This window comes from Dinoponera quadriceps, unplaced genomic scaffold, assembly GCF_001313825.1.
Source record: "Dinoponera quadriceps isolate SergipeBrazil2010 unplaced genomic scaffold, ASM131382v1 scaffold4585, whole genome shotgun sequence".
NCBI lineage: Eukaryota > Metazoa > Arthropoda > Insecta > Hymenoptera > Formicidae > Dinoponera > Dinoponera quadriceps.
In genome coordinates, this window is record NW_014559030.1 from 1 (window position 1) to 23,572 (window position 23,572).

Genomic DNA, 23,572 nt, shown 5'->3' on the forward strand with positions numbered 1-23,572 from the left:
CCTCTATCGGCCCTTCCGACACCGTCGTGACGGGACGTTTACCTTTCTCTTCAACAGTAACTTCTTCAGTGACTTGCTGCTTTTGTCCCTTGCGCTTGATAATTTTCTTTTTTGTAATTTTCTTCGGTTCCTTCCCTTTCACAATTTCTTCTGTGATTGTTACTTGTTCTCGTATTTCCTCCACTTCTTTTGGTTTTGCAAATTCAGGAAGCGGTAGGGGCAATATTGTCTCCTCGACAATTTCCTCTACTGGTCCTTCCTTTACCGTTGTGATAGGACGTTTACCCTTTTCTTCCACAGTAACTTCTTCAGTAACATGCTGCTTTTGTCCCTTGCGCTTGATAATTTTTTTCTTCGTAATTTTCCTTGGTTCCTTCCCTTCCACAATTTCTTCCGTGACTGTAACTTGTTCTCGTACTTCTTCTACATCTTCCGGTTTTACAACCTCGGGAAGTGGTAGAGGTAATATTGTCTCTTCAACAACCTCCTCTACTGGCCCTTCCGTTACCGTCGTGACGGGACGCTTACCTGTTTCTTCCACAGTAACTTCTTCAGTAACTTGCTGCTTGTGTCCCTTACGTTTGATAATTTTCTTTTTCGTAATTTTCTTTGGCCTCTTTCCTTCCACAATTTCTTCTGTAACTGTAACTTGTTCTCGGACTTCTTCTACATCTTCTGGTTTTACAAATTCAGGGAGTGGTAGCGATAATATTGTCTCTTCGACAACCTTCTCCATTGGCCCTTCCGACACCGTTGTGACGGGATGCTTATCTTCTTCTTCGATAGTAATTTCTTCAGTAACCTGCTGTTTCTGTCCTTTGCGCTTAATAACTTTCTTTTTTGTGATTTTCTTTGGTTTCTCCCCTTCTAATTTTTCTTCCGTTACTGTGACTTGTTCTCGGACTTCTTCTACATCTTCCAGTTTTATAACTTCGGGAAGTGGTAGAGGTAATACAATCTCTTCGACAACCTCCTCTATCGGTCCTTCCGACAGCGTCGTGACGGGACGCTTACCTTCCTCTTCAACAGTAACTTCTTCAGTTACTTGTTGTTTTTGTCCCTTACGCTTGATAATTTTCTTTTTCGTGATTTTCTTTGGCCTCTTTCCTTCCACAATTTCTTCTGTAACTGTAACTTGTTCTCGAACTTCTTCTATATCCTCTGGTTTTGCAATCTCACGAAGTGGTAGAGGCAATATTGTCTCTTCGATAACTTCCTCTATTGGTCCTTCCGTTACCGTCGTGATGGGACGTTTACCTTTTTCTTCTACAGTAACTTCTTCAGTAACTTGCTGTTTCTGTCCCTTGCGTTTAATAATTTTCTTTTTCGTGATTTTCTTCGGTTTCTTCCCTTTTACAATTTCTTCTGTTACTGTGACTTGCTCTCGAACTTCTTCCACATCTTCCGGTTTTACAATCTTGGGAAGTGGTAGAGGCACTATTGTCTCTTCGACTATCTCTTCTATTGGCCCTTCTGTCACCGTCATGATGGGACGCTTTCCTTTTTCTTCCACAGTAATTTCTTCAGTAACTTGCTGCTTCTGTCCCTTGCGCTTGATAATTTTCTTTTTCGTGATTTTCTTTGGCTTCTTTCCTTCCACAATTTCTTCTGTAACTGTAACTTGTTCTCGAACTTCTTCGACATCTTCTGGTTTTACAAATTCAGGAAGTGGTAGGGGCAATATTGTTTCTTCGACAACCTCCTCTACTGGGCCTTCAGTCACCGTCGTGATGGGAGCTTTATCTTTCTCTTCGACAGTAATCTCTTCACTTACTTGCTGTGTCTTTCCTTTTCTCTTTATAATTTTCTTTTTCGTAATTCGTTTAGGTTTCTTTCCTTCAATTTGTTCTTCTGTCACTGTCACTACTTCTCGTACTTCTTCTATTTCTTGTGGCTTTGTTATTTCTGGGTGTTGTAATGATATTGTGTCTTTAATTATTTTGTCCTCTGCTCCTTCTGTAATAATTATTACTGGAACTTCTTTCTGTAGATCTGTTTCTTCTGTTATAATAGGTTCCGTAAGTTTGTCTTCAGATTCTTCTATTTTTGTAGGTATTATTTCTTCCATTTCTGTGATTCCTGTTACTTCTTCAATTTGCATAAATTGTTTTTTCGGTATTAATGGTATTTGCGATTTTATATCTTCGATTTCTTCTTCGATGACGACAACTTTTTCCTCTTCGGACTTTGTTTTTGGTGTCTTTTTTCGTAATGTTGTTTTCTTTGTTTTAACCGCTGCTGTTTCATCATCTTTACTGCCACGTCTAAATTTCGTAGTGTATTCTTCTGTCACTTCAATATCAGAATCAATCGATGGTTGATGTGTTATATCGTGTTCTGTGATGTGTTGTGTGATTGTGATGTGGTGTTGCACTGATGCTTCTGTGGTTTCTGAAATGTATAGAGAACAAGTGTGGTATGATTAAGATGTTTATGTGTTTTGTGGTGCCGTTTGCGTTACTCACTATTAGTCCCATGTATTTTAATATCAAACACTTCTTTAACTACTTAAAATTATTGGGCACTCGTACGTCGAGGTTTGTCTCGCGTCAAGCATGGCAAAATCGGTTGCAAGTGGAATGCGGTTTAAGGGAATGAATTGTTTTCTTCTATGAATATGTTTATACTGTGCATGGTGGAATTTTGTCTGACATATTGGTCGTGTTTGATTTTGTATTTGACCGTGTTTGCACTTACCTGAGTCACGAAGCTACACATCTTAAGATTATGTTGATTTCAAATGTGTTAGCCTACTTGCAGATTATTACTAGATATCGCTAATTCTATCGCATTTCTAATAATTCGTTTTCTGTCGCATTAGTCCGACCCGTTCAATTTATTATATGTCATTGATCTTGGTCATCGTGTCACATCAAGTCGAGTTTCTCTCGTCGTGTCCGATTTGTCAGTGACAATCATGTTACCTTTAGAAGAATAATACTCACCCACAACTTGTTCCAAGTAGTCAGCTTCGACAGACGCGTTCGCTAATTTTGCTAGAGGTACTACGGTTTCGGGCAGATTTGATTCGATTTCGGCAGCGTGTTGTAATTCGGTAACAATCACACCCTGTTTTTCATCTTCCACTCCGTGGGCTATTTTACCTTCTGGTTTCGACACAACGAACTCTGATGCTACATCCTCCGGAAGAATTTCGGTTTTCAAAGCAACCTTTCGTTTAATTACGTCGGCTTGCGCGCTCGCTTCCTTGGCCTGGCCTTTCACCACTTCTTTCGCTTCTTTTTCCGTGGCGGTCACCTGGATAACTTCAAGTCCTTCGGAAACGCGGAATGCAACTTCTGCTGTTGCGCTTGGCGCCGCCTTGTCGGGAACAAACAATTGTTCGCTTTCCTGAGGAACTGATTGCGTTTGTTGGATACTCTCAAACGGTATTTGTTCCGGCGCTATCTTCTTTACTTCAGGCTTGGCGGGTACTATCATGTCCTCTGCCGTTGCAGAAGTAACTACTTGAGATTTTTCAGCAACGCGTATACTCAGCATACTCGGCTCGGCTGTTTGTTTAGTTGGTTCTTCTGGAGTCAGTAATCCTTTCTCAGTCTCACTGTAAGCCACCTCAGAGACCGACAATGACATCAATTCTTCTAGATTTGGTCTACCTCTGTGTTCTTCGGGAGCTTGTGGTTTAGCAAATTCTTCGACATTACTCACTGTTAGAACTTCCGAGGTCTCCGCGACTTCCACACTGGACACCTTAGGCAGAGCTTTGCGTTTTTTCGGGGCTTCTGGACTCGGCAATTCTTCCTCCGCCTCCGTAGAAATTATTTCAGATATGGCAACAACATTCATTTCTTCAACATCGGGCCTACCTTTTTGAATATCTGTTTTCTTTAATTCAACTATTTGCTCCACATTCGCGACAGTTACGATTTCCGTTGTTTGCGCTACTTCTCTGCCGGTAAAACGCGATTCGGCTGTTTTCTCATCTAATTTTTCTGGGCTCACGAATTGTTCCTCCAGCTCTGTAGATATCACTTGAGAAACCATGAGAGAGGAAAGCTCGTCTAAGCTTGGCTTGACCCTTTGTTCTTCTGGACTTTTGGGTCTGACGAATTCTTCAACGTTCGACATTGTGAGCATCTGAGAGGTCTGGGCAATTTCTCTACCAGACATCGAAGGAATCGCTGTGAGTCCACTGGGTGCATCAGGACTCTGGAAGGTTTCTTCTGTTTCATGAGATAATACCTGAGACACAGTCACTGAAGATAATTCTTCCACTTTGAATTCTCCTTTACGTTTATCGGGTTCTAGCTGTTTCAAAAGCTCTTCTGTTGTTACCATTGTTACAATTTGAGTCGTTTCAGCTACATCTCTGCCAAACAAATCAGCTTGTGCTGTTTTTTCGGTAGGTACCTCTGGAGAAGGCAACACAGCTTCTGCTTCGGTCGACACGGTTTGCGTTACACTCAAAGATAACAACTCCTCGAAATCTGGTTTTCCTTTTTGTACTTCAGGCTTTCGAACCTCGACTAATTCGTCCACGTTTGACGCTACTGTTATTTCAGTAGTTTCAGCTACATCTCTACCGAACAAACTTGTTTCCACCGTTCTTTCGGTTGGTACTTCAGGACTAGGGAGAACATCTTCGGCTTCCTGGGATACTATTTGCGAAACCGTTAAAGACGTAAGTTCTTCCAGACCTGGTTTGCCTTTCTGTTTTTCAGCTTCTTTTGCGGGAACATATTCTTCGGTGCTAGACATCGGTAAAACCATCGTCGTTTCCGCAATGTCTCTACCGAACAGATTAGGCTGCGCTGTCTTTTTTTCAGGAAATTCTTCTTTAACTAATGTTTCTTCAGCTTCGTTGGAAACTATCTGTGATACAGTCAATGAGGATAACTCTTCCACTTTGAACTCTCCTTTACGTTCGTCGGGTGCCAGCTGTTTTGCAAGTTCTTCCGCGCTTATCATTGTTATAATCTGTGTTGTTTCGGCTATGTCTCTGCCAAACAGATCAGCTAGCGCTGTTTTTTCCTTAGGTACCTCTGGAGAAGGCAACACAGCTTCCGCTTCGCCGGATATAGTTTGCGTTACACTCAAGGATTGCAACTCCTCGATATCTGGTTTGCCCTTTTGTACTTCGGGCTTCCGACTTTCGACTAATTCGCCTACATTCGAAGCCATTGTTATTTCCGTAGTTTCAGCTATATCTCTGCCGATCAAACTCGTTTGCACCGTTTTCTCGGTTGGTACTTCAGGACTAGGGAGAATGTCTTCAGCTTCCTGGGATACTATCTGCGAGACTGTCAGAGATGTGAGTTCTTCTAGTCCAGGCTTGCCTTTCTGTTTCTCCATTTCTTTCTCTGGAATGTACTCTTCGGTGCTGGCCATAGCTAAGACAACTGTAGTTTCAGCGACGTCTCTACCAAATAAACTTGGTTGTGCCGTTTTTCCTGTGGGAAATTCGTCCTTAACTAACGTGTCTTCAGCCTCGTTGGAAACTACTTGAGATACAGTCAACGATGATAATTCGTCCACTATAAACTCTCCTTTACGTTCATCGGGTGCTAGCTGCTTCGTAAGTTCTTCCGCGCTTATCATTGTTATAATCTGTGTCGTTTCGGCTACGTCTCTGCCAAATAGATCGGCTAGCGCTGTTTTTTCTTTAGGTATCTCTGGAGAAGGTAACACAGCTTCCGCTTCGTTGGATAGAGTTTGCATTATGCTCAAGGGTAGTAACTCTTCAATATCTGGTATACCCCTTTGTACATCAGGTTTTCGACTTTCCACCAATTCGCCTACATTAGAAGCCATCGTTATTTCTGTGATTTCAGCAATGTCTCTACCGAAGAAACTTGGTTGTGCTGTTTTCTCAGTTGGTATTTCTGCACTAGGAAGAATGTCTTCAGCTTCTTGAGATACTATTTGCGAGACTGTGAGAGATGTAAGTTCTTCTAATCCAGGCTTACCTTTCTGTTTTTCGGTTTCTTTTTCGGGAATGTATTCTTCGGTGCTAGCCATTGCTAGAACCACCGTCGTTTCCGCGATGTCTCTACCAAACAGACTTGGTTGTGCCGTTTTCTCTGCAGGAAATTCGTCCTTAACTAACGTATCTTCAGCCTCGTTAGTAACTATCTGAGACACAGTCAATGATGATAATTCGTCCACTATAAACTGTCCTTTACGTTCGTCCGGTGCTTGCGGTTCCAACAGCTCTTCCGTGGTTATCATTGTTACGATTTGAGTGGTTTCAGCTACATCTCTGCCAAATAGATCGGTTTGCGCTGTTTTTTCGGCAGGTACTTCTGGAAAAGGCAGCACAGCTTCAGCTTCACTGGATACGGTTTGCGTTACACTCAAAGAGACCAATTCCTCGAAATCTGGCTTACCCTTTTGTACCTCGGGCTTTCGACTCTCCACCAATTCGTCTGCATTTGACGTTACTGTTATTTCTGTTGTTTCAGCTACATCTCTACCGAACAAACTTGTTTGCACCGTTCTTTCCGTCGGTACTTCGAGGCTAGGAAGGACGTCTTCCGTTTCCTGAGATATGATTTGTGAAACCGTTAAAGACATAAGTTCTTCAAGACCTGGTTTGCCTTTCTGTTTCTCAGCTTCTTTCTCGGGAACATATTCTTCGGTGTTGGCCATCGCTAAAACTACCGTTGTTTCCGCAATATCTCTACCAAGCAGACTTGGATGTGCCGTTTTTCCAACAGGAAATTCATCCTTAACTAACGTGTCTTCGGCTTCATTAGAAACTACTTGAGATACAGTCAACGAGGATAATTCCTCCACTATAAATTCTCCCCTACGTTCATCGGGTGCTATTTGCTTTGATAGCTCTTCCGTGGTTACCATCGTTACGATTTGAGTCGTTTCGGCTACATCTCTTCCAAACAAATCGGTTTGCGCTGTTTTTTCTGTAGGTACCTCTGGGGAAGGTAGTGCAGCTTCTGCTTCGCCGGATACGGTTTGTGTTACGCTCAAGTATTGTAACTCCTCGATATCTGGTTTTCCTTTTTGTACTTCGGGCTTTCGACTCTCGACAAATTCTCCCACATTTGACGCCATTGTTATTTCTGTGATTTCAGCAACGTCTCTACCGAAGAAACTTGGATGTGCTGTTTTCTCAGTTGGTACTTCTGCACTAGGAAGAACATCTTCAGCTTCTTGGGATACTATTTGCGAAACCGTTAAAGAAGTAAGTTCCTCAAGACCAGGTTGGCCTTTCTGTTTTTCAATTTTTTTCTCGGGGATATATTCATCCGTGCTAGACATCGTTAAGATCATCGTCGTTTGCGCGATATCTCTACCAAACAAACTTGGTTCTGCCGTTTTTCCAGCAGGAAAATCAACCTTAATTAACTTGTCTTCAGCCTCGTTGGAAACTACTTGAGATACAGTCAACGAAGATAATTCTTGCACTATAAACTCTCCCTTACGTTCGTCGGGTGCTAGCTGCTTCGCAAGTTCTTCCGCACTTATCATAGTTATAACTTGTGTTGTCTCGGCTACGTCTCTGCCAAATAGGTCGGCTTGCGCGGTTTTCCCTGCAGGCACTTCTGGAGAAGGTAACACAGCTTCTGCTTCGTTGGATACGGTTTGCGTTATGCTCAAGGGTAGTAATTCCTCGAAGTCCGGTTTTCCCTTTTGTACGTCGGGCTTTCGACTCTCGACAAATTCTCCCACATTTGATGCCATTGTTATTTCTGTGGTTTCAGCAACGTCTCTACCGAAGAAACTTGGTTGTGCTGTTTTCTCGGTTGGTACTTCTGCACTAGGGAGGACATCTTCTGCTTCCTGGGATACTATTTGCGAAACCGTTAAAGATGTAAGTTCTTCCAGACCTGGTTTTCCTTTCTGTATTTCAGCTTCTTTTGTGGGAACATATTCTTCGGTGCTAGACATCGGTAAGACCATCGTCGTTTCCGCAATGTCTCTACCAAGCAGACTTGGTTGCGCCGTTTTCCCAGCAGGAAATTCGTCTTTAACTAATGTGTCTTCAGCCTCATTAGAAACTACCTGAGACACAGTCAGCGAGGACAATTCGTCCACTATAAACTCTCCCTTACGTTCGTCGGGTGTCAGCTGCTTCGCAAGTTTTTCCGCGCTTATCATTGTTATAATTTGTGTCGTTTCGGCTACGTCTCTACCAAACAGATCGGCTTGCGCTGTTTTTTCTTTAGGTACCTCTGGAGAAGGTAGCACAGCTTCCGCTTCACCGGATATAGTTTGCGTTACACTCAAGGATTGTAACTCCTCGATATCTGGTTTTCCCTTTTGTACTTCGGGCTTTCGACTCTCGACAAATTCTCCCACATTTGATGCCATTGTTATTTCTGTGGTTTCAGCAACGTCTCTACCGAAGAAACTTGGTTGTGCTGTTTTCTCGGTTGGTACTTCTGCACTAGGGAGGACATCTTCTGCTTCCTGGGATACTATTTGCGAAACCGTTAAAGATGTAAGTTCTTCCAGACCTGGTTTTCCTTTCTGTATTTCAGCTTCTTTTGTGGGAACATATTCTTCGGTGCTAGACATCGGTAAGACCATCGTCGTTTCCGCAATGTCTCTACCAAGCAGACTTGGTTGCGCCGTTTTCCCAGCAGGAAATTCGTCTTTAACTAATGTGTCTTCAGCCTCGTTAGAAACTACCTGAGACACAGTCAACGAAGACAATTCGTTCACTATAAACTCTCCCTTACGTTCGTCGGGTGCCAGCTGCTTCGCAAGTTCCTCCGCACTTATCATAGTTATAACTTGTGTCGTTTCGGCTACATCTCTGCCAAACAATTCTGGTTGCGCGGTTTTCCCTGCAGGCACTTCTGGAGAAGGTAACACAGCTTCTGCTTCGTTGGATACGGTTTGCGTTATGCTCAAGGGTAGTAATTCCTCGAAGTCCGGTTTTCCCTTTTGTACGTCGGGCTTTTGACTCTCGACAAATTCTCCTACATTTGATGCCATTGTTATTTCTGTGGTTTCAGCTATGTCTCTACCGGAGAAACTAGTTTGCGCTGTTTTTTCGGTTGGTACTTCTGCACTTGGGAGGACGTTTTCGGCTTCCTGGGACACTATTTGCGAAACTGTCAAAGATGTAAGTTCTTCGAGACCAGGTGTGCCCTTCTGTTTTTCAGCTTCTTTTGTGGGTACATACTCCTCGGTGCTAGCCATCGCCAGGACCACTGTCGTCTCCGCGATATCTCTACCGAAGAGACTTGATTGAGCTGTTTTTCCCACAGGAACTTCGTCCTTAATTAACGTGTCTTCGGCTTCATTCGAAATCACTTGTGAAACTGTCAACGAAGTTAATTCTTCAACTTGTCGTTTGCCTTTTTGTTCTTCGGGTCCCTTTGTTGTGAGCTCGTCGGTTTCAGAGATCGTTGTTACTTGAGTTGTTTCGGCTGCTTCTCTACCAGAGACGCTAAATTCAGCCTTGCGATCTTTTGGTGTAGCTTGACTAATTAGGACGTCTTCGATTTCACTCGACACGATTTCAGAAATGGTCAGAGAAGATAATTCTTCGAGTCCCGGTATACCTTTGTGTTCGTCCAATTTGATAGCTTTCGCGAGGTCTTCAATTGTGTTTGCTGTAACTATTTGAAGAGTTTCCGCGGCTTCTCTACCCATCAAATTTGGCTGTGCTTGTTGTTGTTTCGGTGCAACAGCTTCGGGCAGGACGTCCTCGATTTCATTCGGAGCTACCTCGGTGATGACAACTGTAGTAAGACTGTCGAATTGAGGCTTGCCTTTCTGTCCCTCGGGTTTAAATTTGTCTTCAAACGTGTCCTCCTTTTCGGCCACCGTCGTTTCAGATCTCACTATTGTCTCTACCGTGGTCTGAATCATCGTCGCTTGGGAAGAAAATGGTTTCTCCTCGCGTAGTTCCCGAGTGCTCTGCATACTTTCGATGAATGAACCTTCGATAGTTTGGAACACGTCGATGTCTTGCGTGGCTCTCACTTCGGTTCGTTTCGCGGCGACATCCAGCGTCGCTTCTCTGTCATCGGTTATTGTTTCCGAAATCTGCAACGACTTTACCTCCGATATGTCGATGTTCGCCTTTTGCGTCGCAGGTCTGAAGAGTCCATCGAACGTTTTCTCGCTTTCTTCAACGACATTCTCGTTAACGATGATGCTTTCGAACGTGTCGCGGGCCGGCGTGGCCACTTGAGGCGTAGTTTTATCGGGAACTTGCTCGGGCACGTCAACTCGCGACTCCACTATTGTGGTTTCTATCGTGTCGCCCGCGGTGACAAGCGTACGTACGGCTGTTCGCGAGGTCTCGAGTTTCTTCTCTTCCAGCGACTCTTCAACTTCGCCGGATGTAACTTCTGTGATCGACACGCCGTGACCCTCTTCGAAGGTCGGTACGGCTGTGCCGGATATCATCTTCGGATACTTACTGAAAGTACCTTCGCTTTCCGCGCTTGGAACCTCTTCGACGACGATGGGCTCGAATGTGTCTTGCCTCATGTGGGCTTCCGCTTGAGTCTTCTCGAAGGGCTTAACCGCACCGGTACTTTGTTCGATGAACACTTGGGCCTTTTGAGCGACGTCCATACCGACTCTCGTCAGTCTGACTTCAGCTGTGTTCTCTTCGTGCTTCTGAATGGTCATCGTGGCCTCCTTGTCCTGCGTTACGACCTGACCCACGGTAATACTTTTGCCCTCCACGAAGCTAACATCCGCGCTTCGCTCGTCGGGCTTGAATTTGTCATGGAATGTCGCACCGTGTTCTTGGGATACCGTCTCACTGACGCCGATGCTTTCCAAGGTAGTTTGCGTCCGATGCGCCTCGTATGCGATCGGTTTCGCTGCTGCGGCCAGTTCCCCGAGTTCTTCGCGCAAATTGATCTCCGTGCGTTCGGCCACTTCCTTGCCATCCATCGCGAGACTCGCCTTTTCTTCACGGAGCTTCTTCTCGGTGAACTCCGCTTCAACGTCTTGAGTCGTCGTCGATTCCGTGATGGCGACGAATCTGTTCTCATCTAACACGACGCGCGCACTCGATTTCGTCAATGGTGCCTCCTGGACTCTGTCCGCTTCTCTCTCCACCGGCACTTGCTCGCTCAACTGCACCGTCTCGTAAGGTTTCCGTCCGATCAACGCTGTCGCCTTGGTCGGCGCTCGCTCTTCGCTCATTTCGCCCGTGCTCGAACCGGGGATTATTTCCGACTTTTCGGCCACTTCGTGGCCGGGAACGATGACCGGCTGCGCCGAATGAGATCTGTCTTCCTGTATCGTTTCCAGGGGAGCTTCCTTGTCGGCCATTCTGATCTCCGTGACGGACGTGACGTGATAGCCCTCTTCGACGGCCAATTCGATTTTCTGCTGCTCCGGCATGAATTTCTCTTCGAACGGTTTCTCTTTGTCCTGTACCAAGCCCTCGGTCACCAGGACACTTTGGTAGACTTCTCGCGTAGTCGATACCGTCTCGGTGTCCGGCTTCTCGATCCTGACCTCTCCCACAGAATGTTCAATCGCCACTGCGGTCGTCTCGGCAATAGCATGGGTGGCATCGATCCCGAAGGAAGCGGCGTATTGGCGCGGCTGCTCCACCACCTTGTACGGCGACTCTTTGTCCGCGGGTGTCACGTGCGATATGCTCACAATCGTCTTGCCTTCTTCCATGTCGATGTTCACCGTCTTATTCTCCGGCATCAACGCCGGCACGTATCGCTCTTCTTTCTCTTGAACGATTGGCTGCGACTCCATCAGCGGATTGAACACCACGTGATCTGGGATCGCGACAGCTCCTTGCGGTGCTTCGCCGACTGCGACTTCGCCGGTGCTGAAATCGGGTACTTGCATCGTCACTTCGGCGACGCCGCGGGTCTCGATCAGACTCTTCTCCGCTGTTCTCAGTTCCGGGCTTTCCCTCGGCTTATACTCGGCCTCTTTGTCCTCTAAGATCACCGAGGACACCTGTAGACTCTGCTCCACTACCACGGAGAGATCGGCCAAGGCCGTGGACGGCGCTTTATCCTTGCCAAGTATATCTTCCGCTTCGGTCGCTTGCGTTTCCGTTCGTACTAACGCCTCCAAGGGGATGCTCGAGAGCACGGCCGAGGCGGAGCTCGGTTCTGTCTTCGTCAACTCCCCAGCACTGGAATCCGGCGTGATCTCGCTCTTCTCAGCAATTACGTGCCCGAAGAATTGAACCTCGGCCTTCTTCTCCGAGGGCTTCTCGGCAATTCGGAGAACGTCCTCCTTCTCGGCTGGAACTTCGGCGGACGTAGTGGCGCTGATGATTTCGTCGACGGCCACCTGAGCTGTGTCAGTTTTGGCGGGTTTCTCCTTGAATTCGGCTTCCCTCTCCGTCACGACAGTCTCGCTCTGGACGATGCTCTCGAAAGGCAAACGTTCCTCCTTGGCCGCCGCGCTCGTCGGCGCTTTCACGTCAAGATCTCCAGGATAAGCGATCGCTGTAACCTCCGTGAGTTCGGCGACTTTGTGAGCGTCGAAACTAGCAGTGACCTTCTCGCCGGGGATGTCCGGTTTCCTCTCGTACTCCCACTCCTTGTCAGACGCGATGGTCTCGATCACGGTGATGCCCGTTTCTTCCAAGAACGACACGTCCACTTGCTTCTCGTCCGGCTTCACAAAGTCCAGCATCGGCTGTTCCGAATCACCGGCTGAGGTTTCCGACGTTACGATACTGCGATGAGTGATATGCTCGGTCGTGGCTGTCGCAGAGATAGTCTCCTCGCGTTTGAATTGGCCGACGTTGTCGGTTGTAGTTACCTCAGCAGCTTGCGCCACGATGTGAGCGGGAATATCGAAAACGGCGGATTTCGACTCCGGTTTCTCCGCTTCCGCGAACGCGCTCTCCTTGTCCTGCGCCGTCACGGATGAGACGACGAGACTCTCGCCCATGACAAACTCAAGATTGGCTTTCCTCTCCGATGTTGGCATGCGATCGAAGGGTTTCTCCGTCTCTCTGGTTTGAACTTCCTCAGCGACGGCTGTCTCGAATGGTAACAGCGTCGCTTTGGGACGTACTTCTTGAGCGGGCTCGGTGGGCAACTCGGTTGGAGCGACGTCGCTTAGAATTTCGAATTTGGACGCTATACCCTGCGCCACCACGTCGACCGTAGCCTCGGCGGTTTTCGGCGCCGGTTTTTCGCTGAATACTTCTTCTTTGTCCGCAGGATGCGTAATTCCGATCGTCAGACCTTCTCCTTCCTCGAAAGTGACGCCGACTCTCTTGGTCTCGGGCTTCACGTCCGCTGCCAAGGGAGATTCCTTCTCGGATATCGATACTTCCATCTGTTGGACAACGTCTAGTCCGCTTTGCGTTTGGCTGGCGCTCTCCTGGGTCGGCTTCTCCTCCTTCAGTTCGCTTATATTGCTCGCGAGAATCGTCTCCTGCGTCTCCGCTATCTCGTGGCCCTCGGTTACGTCCAATCGGACCTGCCGGCTGTCCGGTAACTTCTCCACCGACAATTCCTCCTCCTTCAACACAGTCGTCACTTCGGTGACGGTCAACTTCTCAGTACGCGAGCACACTTCGAGAGCTGCGCTCTGCTCAACGGGACGCGTATCCTCCTCCCTGGCTCGTTCCGCTTCGCCGACGTTCGTTTCCGTAACGATCAACTCCTCCAAAGCCTCTTGCTGGAACGTCGCTTTGCTCGATTTGGGTACTTCGCTGCTGATCTTTCCGGCGCTTTGCTCCACCAGAATCTCCGCCGTTGACGCGATAGTATGACCGGTTATGGACGATTCGACCGTATGAATCTCCGGCTCGGTGTCTGGTGTGTAGATATTTTCGAGATCGTGCGGAATTACCTCCAAGATACTCGCACCCGGTCTCGTCTCCGTCAGTTCGACGTTCGCTGTCTTTCCTTCGGGCTTCATGTCCGTTCTGTAAACCTCCTCTTTCTCCGCGGTCTCTTGCATAACCACGCTGATTGTTTCTATAGGGATATGAGACGGTTGTGCTTGACCACTGACGGGTCTGTCCTCCGGTAGGTATTCCTGGGTCGGTGACTCGGTTCTCACTTGTTCGCACACCGGAGCGACTTGCGTCGTGTACTCGGTACTCGCGAACGTGCCCTTAATGTCGGCAGCACCGACGTATTCGGTTTCTTTCTCGCTCGCTACGACCATCGTGGTGTGCAAGCTTTCGATCTGATCCATTAATACCACCGCAGTCTTCGCGTCGGGAGCCTTGTCCTCTTTCGACGGAGCTACACCCTCCGCCGCGACGGTCTCGCCGACGATCGTCTCTTGCAGACTGACCGCCTCGATTTTAGCCGTGGCGGTCGACAGATCTTCCTTCGCGACCTCGCCCAAATTACTTTCCGGTTGCGTCTCTTGAACCTCGAGCGAGATCATCGGATGGGTGGGCACGGTCTTGCCGCGACGCGACTCCGGCATCTCGAAGATCTTCAGTTCGGCTTCCTTTTCTATGGAAGTAGTTTGCGATATCTCGATACCTCTGACAGCGTCGTACACGGTCTCTACCGTCTGGCTTTCCGGCTTGGTGTCTTTCTCCATGATCGCCTCTCGGTCATGAGCGAGCGTCTCGAGTACTGTTTTCGCCTCCGTCAACTGCACCGACACGACACCGCTCTCCGAGACGTATTTCAACGTGTCTTTCAGATCCGCCGGATAATCTGCGGTCTGGACTTGGCAGATCAGAACATGTTCTTCCGGACGGACCGATGTCTCCGCTAACGCTTGGAGTGGTTTCTGATCAGCGCTGTAGCTCCCTTCGGACTCTTGGACAATCGTGTCCGTTATCGATCCGATCTCCAGCGAGGATATCGACGGGACCGCCAGTTTACCGGTAGGCTTTTCCTCGGGATGATAGTCTCGTTCCTTCTCGGAAGCCATCGTTTCCACCGTCACGGCCGACACAATCTCGACGACGTTGAAATCCGCCGTAACCCGTTTGTCCTCTTCGATTGTTAAATCATCTTCCTTTTGTTGAGTATCGATCGTCGATATCGTAACCCCCTCCAGAAGAGTGACGTTTGGCGTGGCTTCGAAGGAATCCACCTTACGGCCGGGAACGTATTCGCCCTCGCGCTCCTGCACGAGGTCATGATGGATCACAGCCGTCTCGTTTCCGTAGGAGATCCCGACCTGGGCCGTTTGACTCGGCGGCAATCTACCCGGGATGTACGCCCCTTCTTTCTCGGGCGCATTCATCTCTTCGGTCACGCGTTGCTTCTGCGAGATCACCGTTTCGATGGCAACTTCGGTGGGTACTATCAGCTCCGGATAATATTTTCCTGGCTTGTCCTCGGGACGAACTTCCTCCACTACCAACGGCTCGACCGCGCTGATGTTGACTCTGGGTTTCGTGGCGAGCGTTTTCGCCGGCTCCAACTTGTCCTCGCTCAAACCCTCCTGAACTTCGTAAACCGACAGTCCGATTTGCGGTAAAACGGTGTCCTCCGCCTTCACGGCTAAGGGCGCCACGAAGTTCTCGGTAGGCACTTCGCTCTGGTTGATAATGGTCTCGCTGATGGTCGCGGCTTCCTGCACGGTCACTCGCACGTCCGCCTTTCGACTTGTTTCCGGTTTGGTTGGAGTTAAATTCGCCAGGTCGTCGCCGTGCGATAGAGTTTCGCTGATGAGAAGGCTCTCTTTCGTTATCACGGAAGACGTAGCCTCGTAAGAAGCGGCCTTGAAGGTACCCGAGAATTCATCTGTAGTTACGTGCGCGGTAGTTTCCGTCGTGGAGTACGGCTCCACCGGTGAGATCGATACCGAAGCTTTACGTTCGACGGGCTTGACGCTGATCACGTCGTCAACCTCTTTTTCGTGTATCGACGTGGTCTGTCCGGTTAACGCGATAATAGTGTCCAATGTGTATTTCGCCTTCTCCGATTCAGGTTTACCGGGTGCCTGCTCGACCGTACGATCGAGCGGTATCACTTGGTTACGTTGACTGGACACGTTCAAAGCTATAGACGGCAACGATTGGTCCTTTATCACCTCGAATTCCTCGATCTCCTCGAGTTCGATCTCGTCTTTACCGATGTCCGGTCTCTTCGGCATCATCGCCTTCCTAACTTTCTCGATCGTTTCCTCCTCCTCCACAATATCGATCTGTTTCTCCTCATCTTCCTTTTTCTTACGAATCAATCTGCCCTTTGAGTCCCGTTCGAGTACAATAACCTCTTCCTCGATTTCCTCCTCCTCCTCCTTCTTTCTTTCCTTCTCAACATCCTCGACCTCCTCGACTTTTACAATCTGAACCCCCTCTTCCCTATCTTGTGTGGTTTCTTCGATTTGATCCCGCAGTGTCCTGTCTTTGCGTTTGCGGAGTGTTGTGTGTGCCTGCCGTGTGTCCTCGTATTCTGTGGAAAGTATGTGAGAATTTTGTGTCAGACGCGAGTGTTGTGACATCTACACTCTCGCTCCCTTTCTCTCTATCGATCTCGGGGCTGTCGAACCAGGCATTCCGACCATCTCGTTTCTGCGTACCTTCCTTCCTTTCTTATGCGGGAGGGAAGAAACACAGAGCGATATGGCTGCAAGTGAGTGCTCGGTAAGACAATTCCCATTTCTCGCATACCTCATGCCGCGACTAAAGAGCGCGTGTTCGGCTAAGACACTGACAAACAAACAAGTGGCAATCGTTTGAGTTTCCAGAGATGTGTAAATAAATGAAGAAACGGTTTAGTAGTGTGTAACGTGGTTATTTTCGATCATGCTTGCAACTTTCCATGCGCCTCATACCATTTTGTGCTGAGCGAGATGCCGATAAGAATGTATAGCACTTACGTTTCAAGTCAGAATTGCCGTAGCGCGAACAAGCATCGAGTCGCGAAGCGTTGGTTTTCGAAGCTGATACGGAAAGTAGGTAGAGTTCATAGGGCGATTAAAATGTGACAAAGGGGAAATATATTGTATATGGTGGAGTGAATACAGTGAGATTGGTCGCGCGTGGAAAGCATAGCGGCGTAAGCGGAAAAATCTCACTGCTATTATTCGATCAAGTAAAGCTTCATGCATCTGAAAGCATAATAAAACAACGATCGTTACAGTAGCTGTAATTGGCTTGTCTTGCGACCATAGTGTGCATCTTTTGCTTTTATCTATATCCTAATATACCTATATGCACGAGAAAATATTTCGAGAATATGAAAGTTCCATATTTTTCAGATTAAAGAATACGATTAAATCTCTCTCTACTAAATCAACAAAGCCCCAACTTAAAAACAAACTTAATTTATCACAAATAGACTAGTGTCTTATCGAGAATCAAAACGATTATAAAACTAGGGACACGCGTCAAGTGGCGTCAACCGCGATAGAATTATGCAAAATAATGGCGGAAACGCTATTTATCACGGCGGATATCGATTCGTCGGCCAACTAGATCATACGATTTACAATTATCCCATGCACTGAAACTCGTTGTTTCGAACCTTTAATTTCTCGAATATCCTGCACGTGAGTGGCTTTCCTTTCGTCTCTCCTCTCTGTAATCAGAAAATTCTTACTCTTTCGGAAAATTCCGAACGGATTATAGCGAGAGGAAATATCTAAAGCACATGTGAAACGACGCGCAGATCAAATCGATCAATATTATTATCCTTTGAAGAGATATCGAATACTTAAGCACGCTTGAAATTGCTAACTTGTCGAAAAAGATGTTACAAGTAAATCTAAATCCCATGTGTTTGCGTGAAGAACTTTTGAGATGTTCTTTTCGTAGAAAAACCGCACAGCTTGCTATCTCGGCTTACCCATGAAATGAATTTTTGTTTCGCGAATGACGTCCACTCTTTCCGTAGCGCGTTGCTCAGTCTCGACCTACCCGGGAAAAAATCAATTTTAACAGATCATTTTAATATGAATTTAATTAATATTTCTCTTTAAAATGAAAGATCTCTCTGTAACTTCGCTATAAATTCAGTTAGAGCTCTATTCGTACCTCTGAAATTTCAGTGACTTCCCAAGCACGTGGCCTAAAGTCTTCCGGAGCGAAGTGCGCGATGACTTCTTCTACAGTGGCGTGTTGAAGCTCTACCATTCTCATGAAAGCGCGGAAACCGACCGTCGCCGCGACGAAGCTCTCGTCGGTCGTCGTCTCCTCGGTGAGTACTTGACTGATCAAGGGACCATGACCCTTTCTCTCCACCAATTGAACTAAAGCGTTTTGAGCGTCGGGCGTTTTCAGAGCGGGGAAGATCTCAGTTTTGTAAAGGCTCTCGTTGATCTCGTTAACGGAAACGCCTTGTCGCACCAAGTAGCCGATCGTCGCGAGTTCCCGAAGGGGAGATTCTCCCGGGCCAAATTCTTTCGCGTCCAACAACTCCATTATCTCGTCGACTTCCCGAGCTATGTGCTCTTTCTGCCGCTCCACGATCTCCATTACAGTGATGTCCTCTTGAATCTTTTCCGCTCTCATCTTCTTGGCTTTCTTCTGCTTCACTTCCGTGCGTTTCGTTTCTTGGCCGGTGGTCTCGACGACCGAAACTTTTTGCAGGGTCTCCGAGGTGATCTGAGCGCGGTCGAGCTTCGTTTCGACGGTGAAGTCAGGAGCGATGTCCTCGCTTGTGATTTCCGACACGACGACTACGCTTTCTCGCTCCTCTATAATCGGCTTAGCGCGTTCCTCGAGTTTGGGTACCTCTCGCGGCTTTCGGTCGTCGATCTTCTTCAAAGAAGCCGTTGCTTCGGTCATAACCGGTTCCTGGATCGGCACTATTTTTCGTGCTCTCGAAACCTGAAACATACAAAGTGCAGTGGTCGAGTGTAAAATCCCGCGGAAGAAACACAATCGTATAAAAATTGCGCATTCGTCGCAGTACCTCTTCTGATTTCTCCTTTATAATCTCTGCGGTTTCCAGTAACTGAGTCTCTTCAACGTCGACGATTCTCCTGTAAAAAAAATGGCAAGTGTTACAATTCGTAAACATAACAAGTTAATGGTTCGAATTACAAAATACAAAATGTACGATGACTGACTTTTCTTCCGTCTGTTCTTTCGGTACGAGCTTCTCCTCGTGAATTTCTTCCGTCTCCATCTTAACGCGTTCAGCCTTCACTTTCTCTTTGATTTCCTTCGCTTTCTTTAATTCGGGTTTCTTTTTCTTATGCGGTTTTTCCTCTTGCTTTTTCTTTGTTTCAATGATCTCTTCCTCTTCGACTACCTCCTCCGGCTTTGGTCTTAATTTGCTTATAGTATCGACGTGCAGCTTGGCCTTCGTTATTGTCATGCCGATATCGCTAGTGGCTTTGCAAACATACGTGGCGTCATCTTCTTTGGTAGACCGCTTGATCGTCAGAGTGGTTTTCCTCTCTTCCTCGAATATGCGCACCTTCACGTTTTCCGTATTCATTATGAGCTTATTGTTCTTGTACCAAATAATATCTAGAAGTCGAAGAAAGCAGTAAAGAGAAAGTTTCACGTGACTTCACAATTAATATTCGCGCCGTGCGGCGACAGTTACCTGGTTTGGGGTTACCAGAGTAGACGCATTCAAACAAAGCGGTGTCTCCTTCCTTCGTGTAAACGTCCGTTATTTCTTGGATAAATCGCGGGACAGCTTGCGTGGCTGAAACATGGAGTGTCGTTGTGCTTTTCTGTCATACTATTGGATAGAAATCTTCGCTACATGGGAACAAATCAAACGAATCTTTCTTACCTAATACTGCATTCGGCGTGAAGGTCGCTCGCGTAAACCTGATGTCAGTAATCTGGTTAGGCAAAAACACACATAAAAATTCATGCACGATTATTTCGAAATGTCACGTCTCTACTGTTAGTTTTAAGCGAAATTCTACCTGACATCGAACCCCTCTCGTCTTCGGTATGGTCGTCGTCGTAAGACGCCATGTCGCCGGCCAAGCCAAGATTTCCGCTGCATTGACTTTCTAGCAACAAAAACTCCTGTAATTCCTCCTGGCTGTCGGCTGTATGCAGTTGTTGAAAAGACTCGAGGTCGATTTCTCTCGGCTCCAACGGGAACATCCTCGGATCTGCAGGATAGTTTTCAAATCGTCGTTCCTTCGAGTACTTCGGGACTGGAATCCGCGACTTCGGATACGTGTGATACTTCCTTCTGTAGCTATAATTCGATTTAATTACGGGCTTCTCGACGACGGTTTTCGCGTCCGATTTGTTCCGGCCGCTCGCGCTTGGCTTTTCGCCGCTTTCTTCGATCGGCGACAGATAGAACGCCGATTTAAGGTTGTCTGAAGACGTTCCAGGGCTTGGATGAAAATCTCCTTGAATCTTTCTCTCGTGCCTCGAAGGCGGGAACTCGCCGAAATCGAGGACGATTTTCCTCTTTTTATTCTTCGTCGATGAGTCTACGAGAATTTCACTGAACATCGAATAGTCCTCGCAGACTTTGTTGGTTATCTCTTCTTCGTCGCTCGAGGATTCGACGATCGTAAATGATTTTCCAACGATTTTTTTTTGAACGATAGACTTGGCACTTTCCGTTACGATTGAAGATAGCTGTTTTGGCACGCTTGACACTTTTACGCTCTGCTTGCATTCCCGACGTTTCATTTCTGAAGCTACGGTGTTCCTTGAAATTGACATATAGACATTCTTTGATTCAACTGCTGATATAGCGTGTGATTTTTCGATGGCGGAGCCGGATTTTACCATTTTGCTAGCCGTGGACTTGGCAACCGTCGTGCTTTTCTTGCTTTCTAATGGCATTGTGTGCGAAACATATTTAGATTCGACCGACACCTTCTTTCGCAACCGCGCGTTCAAGTCGAATTCCGTCGGACTTTGTTCCTTTTGAAAAGTGTCCATTTGCCAAGAGTACCTGATTTCGGCGATGTTCTCTTCGATTTTTGTGGAATCGGAGTATCTTCTCGACGAATAATGCCCCTCCGAAGCGGCTTCATCTTCGTCGAGAGGTAATCTGGCATCGTCGCCGATGTTCATTAAGGTCCTCGTTGACGAAAATTCACTGATCACGGTCGAACTGTCCCTCTGAGAGCTTTCGTCTCTGAGTGCATGGTCGTCTAGGCTATCACTCGAAAAGCTACACTCTGCGTCACACGGCATGCGGTCGGTCACGTCCAGGCGATTCTTACCTCTTAGCGCTTCCTGCATTTCCTCCATCTGCGTAACCCATTCTGGTTTCCGGTACTCTTTCGTCCCGAGTATACCTGGGCGACAAGACGATAATCAAAAATGAGAACGCACGGCGAATCTCTCTGGTCCCGTTATCACTCGTAACGGCTAGACGAATTCAAAAGGGACCAGAGAGAATCGTAGACTCGAATGGAATTTGCGATAGATAAAATAAAAGACAGTGTAAGTCGAGGATGTTGCGAGTGTTTAGTGTGGATGTCGTCGGGATTGTCTCAAAAGGGAATTTTTACCGGGATATTATATAGGAGGAAGACTTCGATGATGTTTCTCCAATCGAAGAACGCAGCTGAAAACAACTAGACTTAAACAGATCGGCGAAGTTCTCGGAAACTTGCGAGAAGAAGATATTACCTTCCACTGATAAATACGCCGTCGTAGTCGATACCCCGAGTGGGTTGTGAGCTTCGAATACGATTTCACCCGTGTCGTCGGGGAATGTTTCGGCAATCGTCAGCACCGACGTGCCATCTTCGAACTCCTCTATTAAGAATTCTTGCGACGAGACAATCTCCACGCCTTGCTTGTACCATTTTCCCTCTGGTTTCGGTTTACCTTTCACCTTCACTTCCAATCTGTAGGAGGGAAATTAGCAAATTAATGCTTAAATATCCACACTTACGTCTTAAGTTTAACTATTAATTTTTTATTCGGGTTTTATTTAAAGATTTATGCGACATTTAACGTGAATTATCACACACTCGTCGAATATCTTTGAAACATACCTGGTCAATTCCCCGTCCTTGGTGGGAACTAACTGAGGAAGCTTTCTGGTTATTTCTGGTGCAAATTCCTCCACGTCGGTATCGAAGATAGGAGTTTCCTGGAGACAAGACACAAATCTCAGTGTCTAGCGTCCTGTTATCTAAAATCTCGTATCGCTGTACTTACTTTCGGTGAGAGAAGATCTTCTTCCGAGCCTGTAGTATGGGATGTCGCGATTATCGATGACGCAATTTCCGAGTCGGGCACGTACTCATAGGCTGGAAACGAATTCGATCGTGATCGCATACAGCTATCGCAAATACGCGAAATATCTTTTATGACGTTTAATAACACGCATACCTTCAACGACGAGTGATGACTTGCACACGGCCTCGCCAACGGGATTCACAGCGCGGCAGGTGTATTCTCCAGCATCCTCCGGGAATACTTCGGTGATGGCGAGGCTGCAGATACCCTCCGTATCCTGGACAATCGTAATTTCCTTGCCTTCTTTGATCGGTCTATCGTTGTGGTACCACTCGACCCTGGGCGTCGGTTTCCCTTCAACGACGCAGGTTAAATTAACACTCTCGCCGTCCATAACTCTTACAGGCGAGAGCCTCTTGACGAACGTCGGTGAGACCAACTCAACCGCCTCTTCCCACTTGATCTCCGTGATGTTCACGGTAGCCGTGCAGGTGACCGAGCCGCCGACGTTCTCGGCACGGCAGGTGTAGGTGCCGGCGAGTTCCGGCGTAACTTGCTTCACCATCAAGATCGATCTGTTCTCCTGAGTCACGATCCTCACCTGTGGCGTCGACTGCAATGGAAATAATATTCTTTGTTAATTTCATCGATCGTTCTACGATGAGAGGCGACAAGTAATCTCGGCCGAAAACGAGAACAGCAACTTGAAATACATACCTCGAGAGGTGTGCTTTCGTGGAACCATTGGAAGGACGCCGCCGGATAAGATTCCACTTTTGTCTCCATGATAACGACTTCTCCTTCCGCGACGAGTTGAGGCTGAATCGGCTCCACGAACCTCGGTGCTTTTACCTCGCTGGTGGTGTCCTCGCGTTCCTTCACCGTAACGGAGCTCGAACTCCTCGCTTCGCCGGCTTCATTTTCTACCCTGATCTCGTACTTGCCGCCGTCCTTCTTCGTGACATCCGATACAGTGAGTTCGGTTGTGTTCTCGTAAATGTCGATTTTGCTCTTGTCGGTCGGTGTGATTTCGATGCCATTGCGGAACCACTTGACGTTTGGCTTCGGTACACCTTCGAAATCAGCCAACAGCTTCAGCGGTTTTCCGCGTTCCGCTACGAGAGCGGGTAAAGGTCGTGTAATTCGCGGTGCTCTGAGGACAACTGGTTTGCTGACTTTCACGATGTTACTGATCACCAGATTAGCTCTGCATTCAGCGCGGCCGAATTTATTCACGGCGCGAACGCGATAGATCGTTTCGTCCTCGGGCGTTGGTTCCAAGATGCTGAGTTTGGCTTCTCCGGTCGTCGGGTTGAAAGTTATCTCGGTCTTTTCGTTCGGTTTCACTTCTTTCTCACCGCGATACCACTTCACCTCTGGCATTGGTGTGCCGGTCACAACGCATTCCAATAAGGCAGGTTTGTGCTCTTCGACCATTAGCGGCTTGATCGGCGTTGGGAAATACGGCGCTATGCCTTCCTCTTCTTTTTCTAAAAAAGAGACAAATGTGGTATAGCACTTGTGAAATATTTACACGACGTTCATTATTCCGCAAACCATTGTTACGTGCATTTTATAGGAAAATTATTTATGGGAAAATTAGTTCTTCATTTAGGA

At 47.2% G+C, this 23,572-nt stretch overlaps 1 protein-coding gene across 1 annotated transcript in view; it reads right to left on the minus strand.

The window, feature by feature from the left end:
• Positions 1-4: 4 nt before the first annotated feature.
• Positions 5-23,572, minus strand: part of LOC106750112 (titin-like) — a gene marked incomplete at its 3' end in the record, with an annotated part of 34,801 nt that continues 11,233 nt past the window's right edge. The window contains 14 exon segments of the mRNA XM_014630213.1: positions 5-2,391; positions 2,946-16,271; positions 17,346-17,399; positions 17,667-17,733; positions 17,855-18,649; positions 18,735-18,804; positions 18,892-19,297; positions 19,377-19,481; positions 20,986-21,060; positions 21,398-21,618; positions 21,769-21,866; positions 21,935-22,026; positions 22,109-22,568; positions 22,673-23,445. Of these exon segments, the coding sequence (XP_014485699.1) occupies positions 5-2,391; positions 2,946-16,271; positions 17,346-17,399; positions 17,667-17,733; positions 17,855-18,649; positions 18,735-18,804; positions 18,892-19,297; positions 19,377-19,481; positions 20,986-21,060; positions 21,398-21,618; positions 21,769-21,866; positions 21,935-22,026; positions 22,109-22,568; positions 22,673-23,445 (18,929 nt within the window).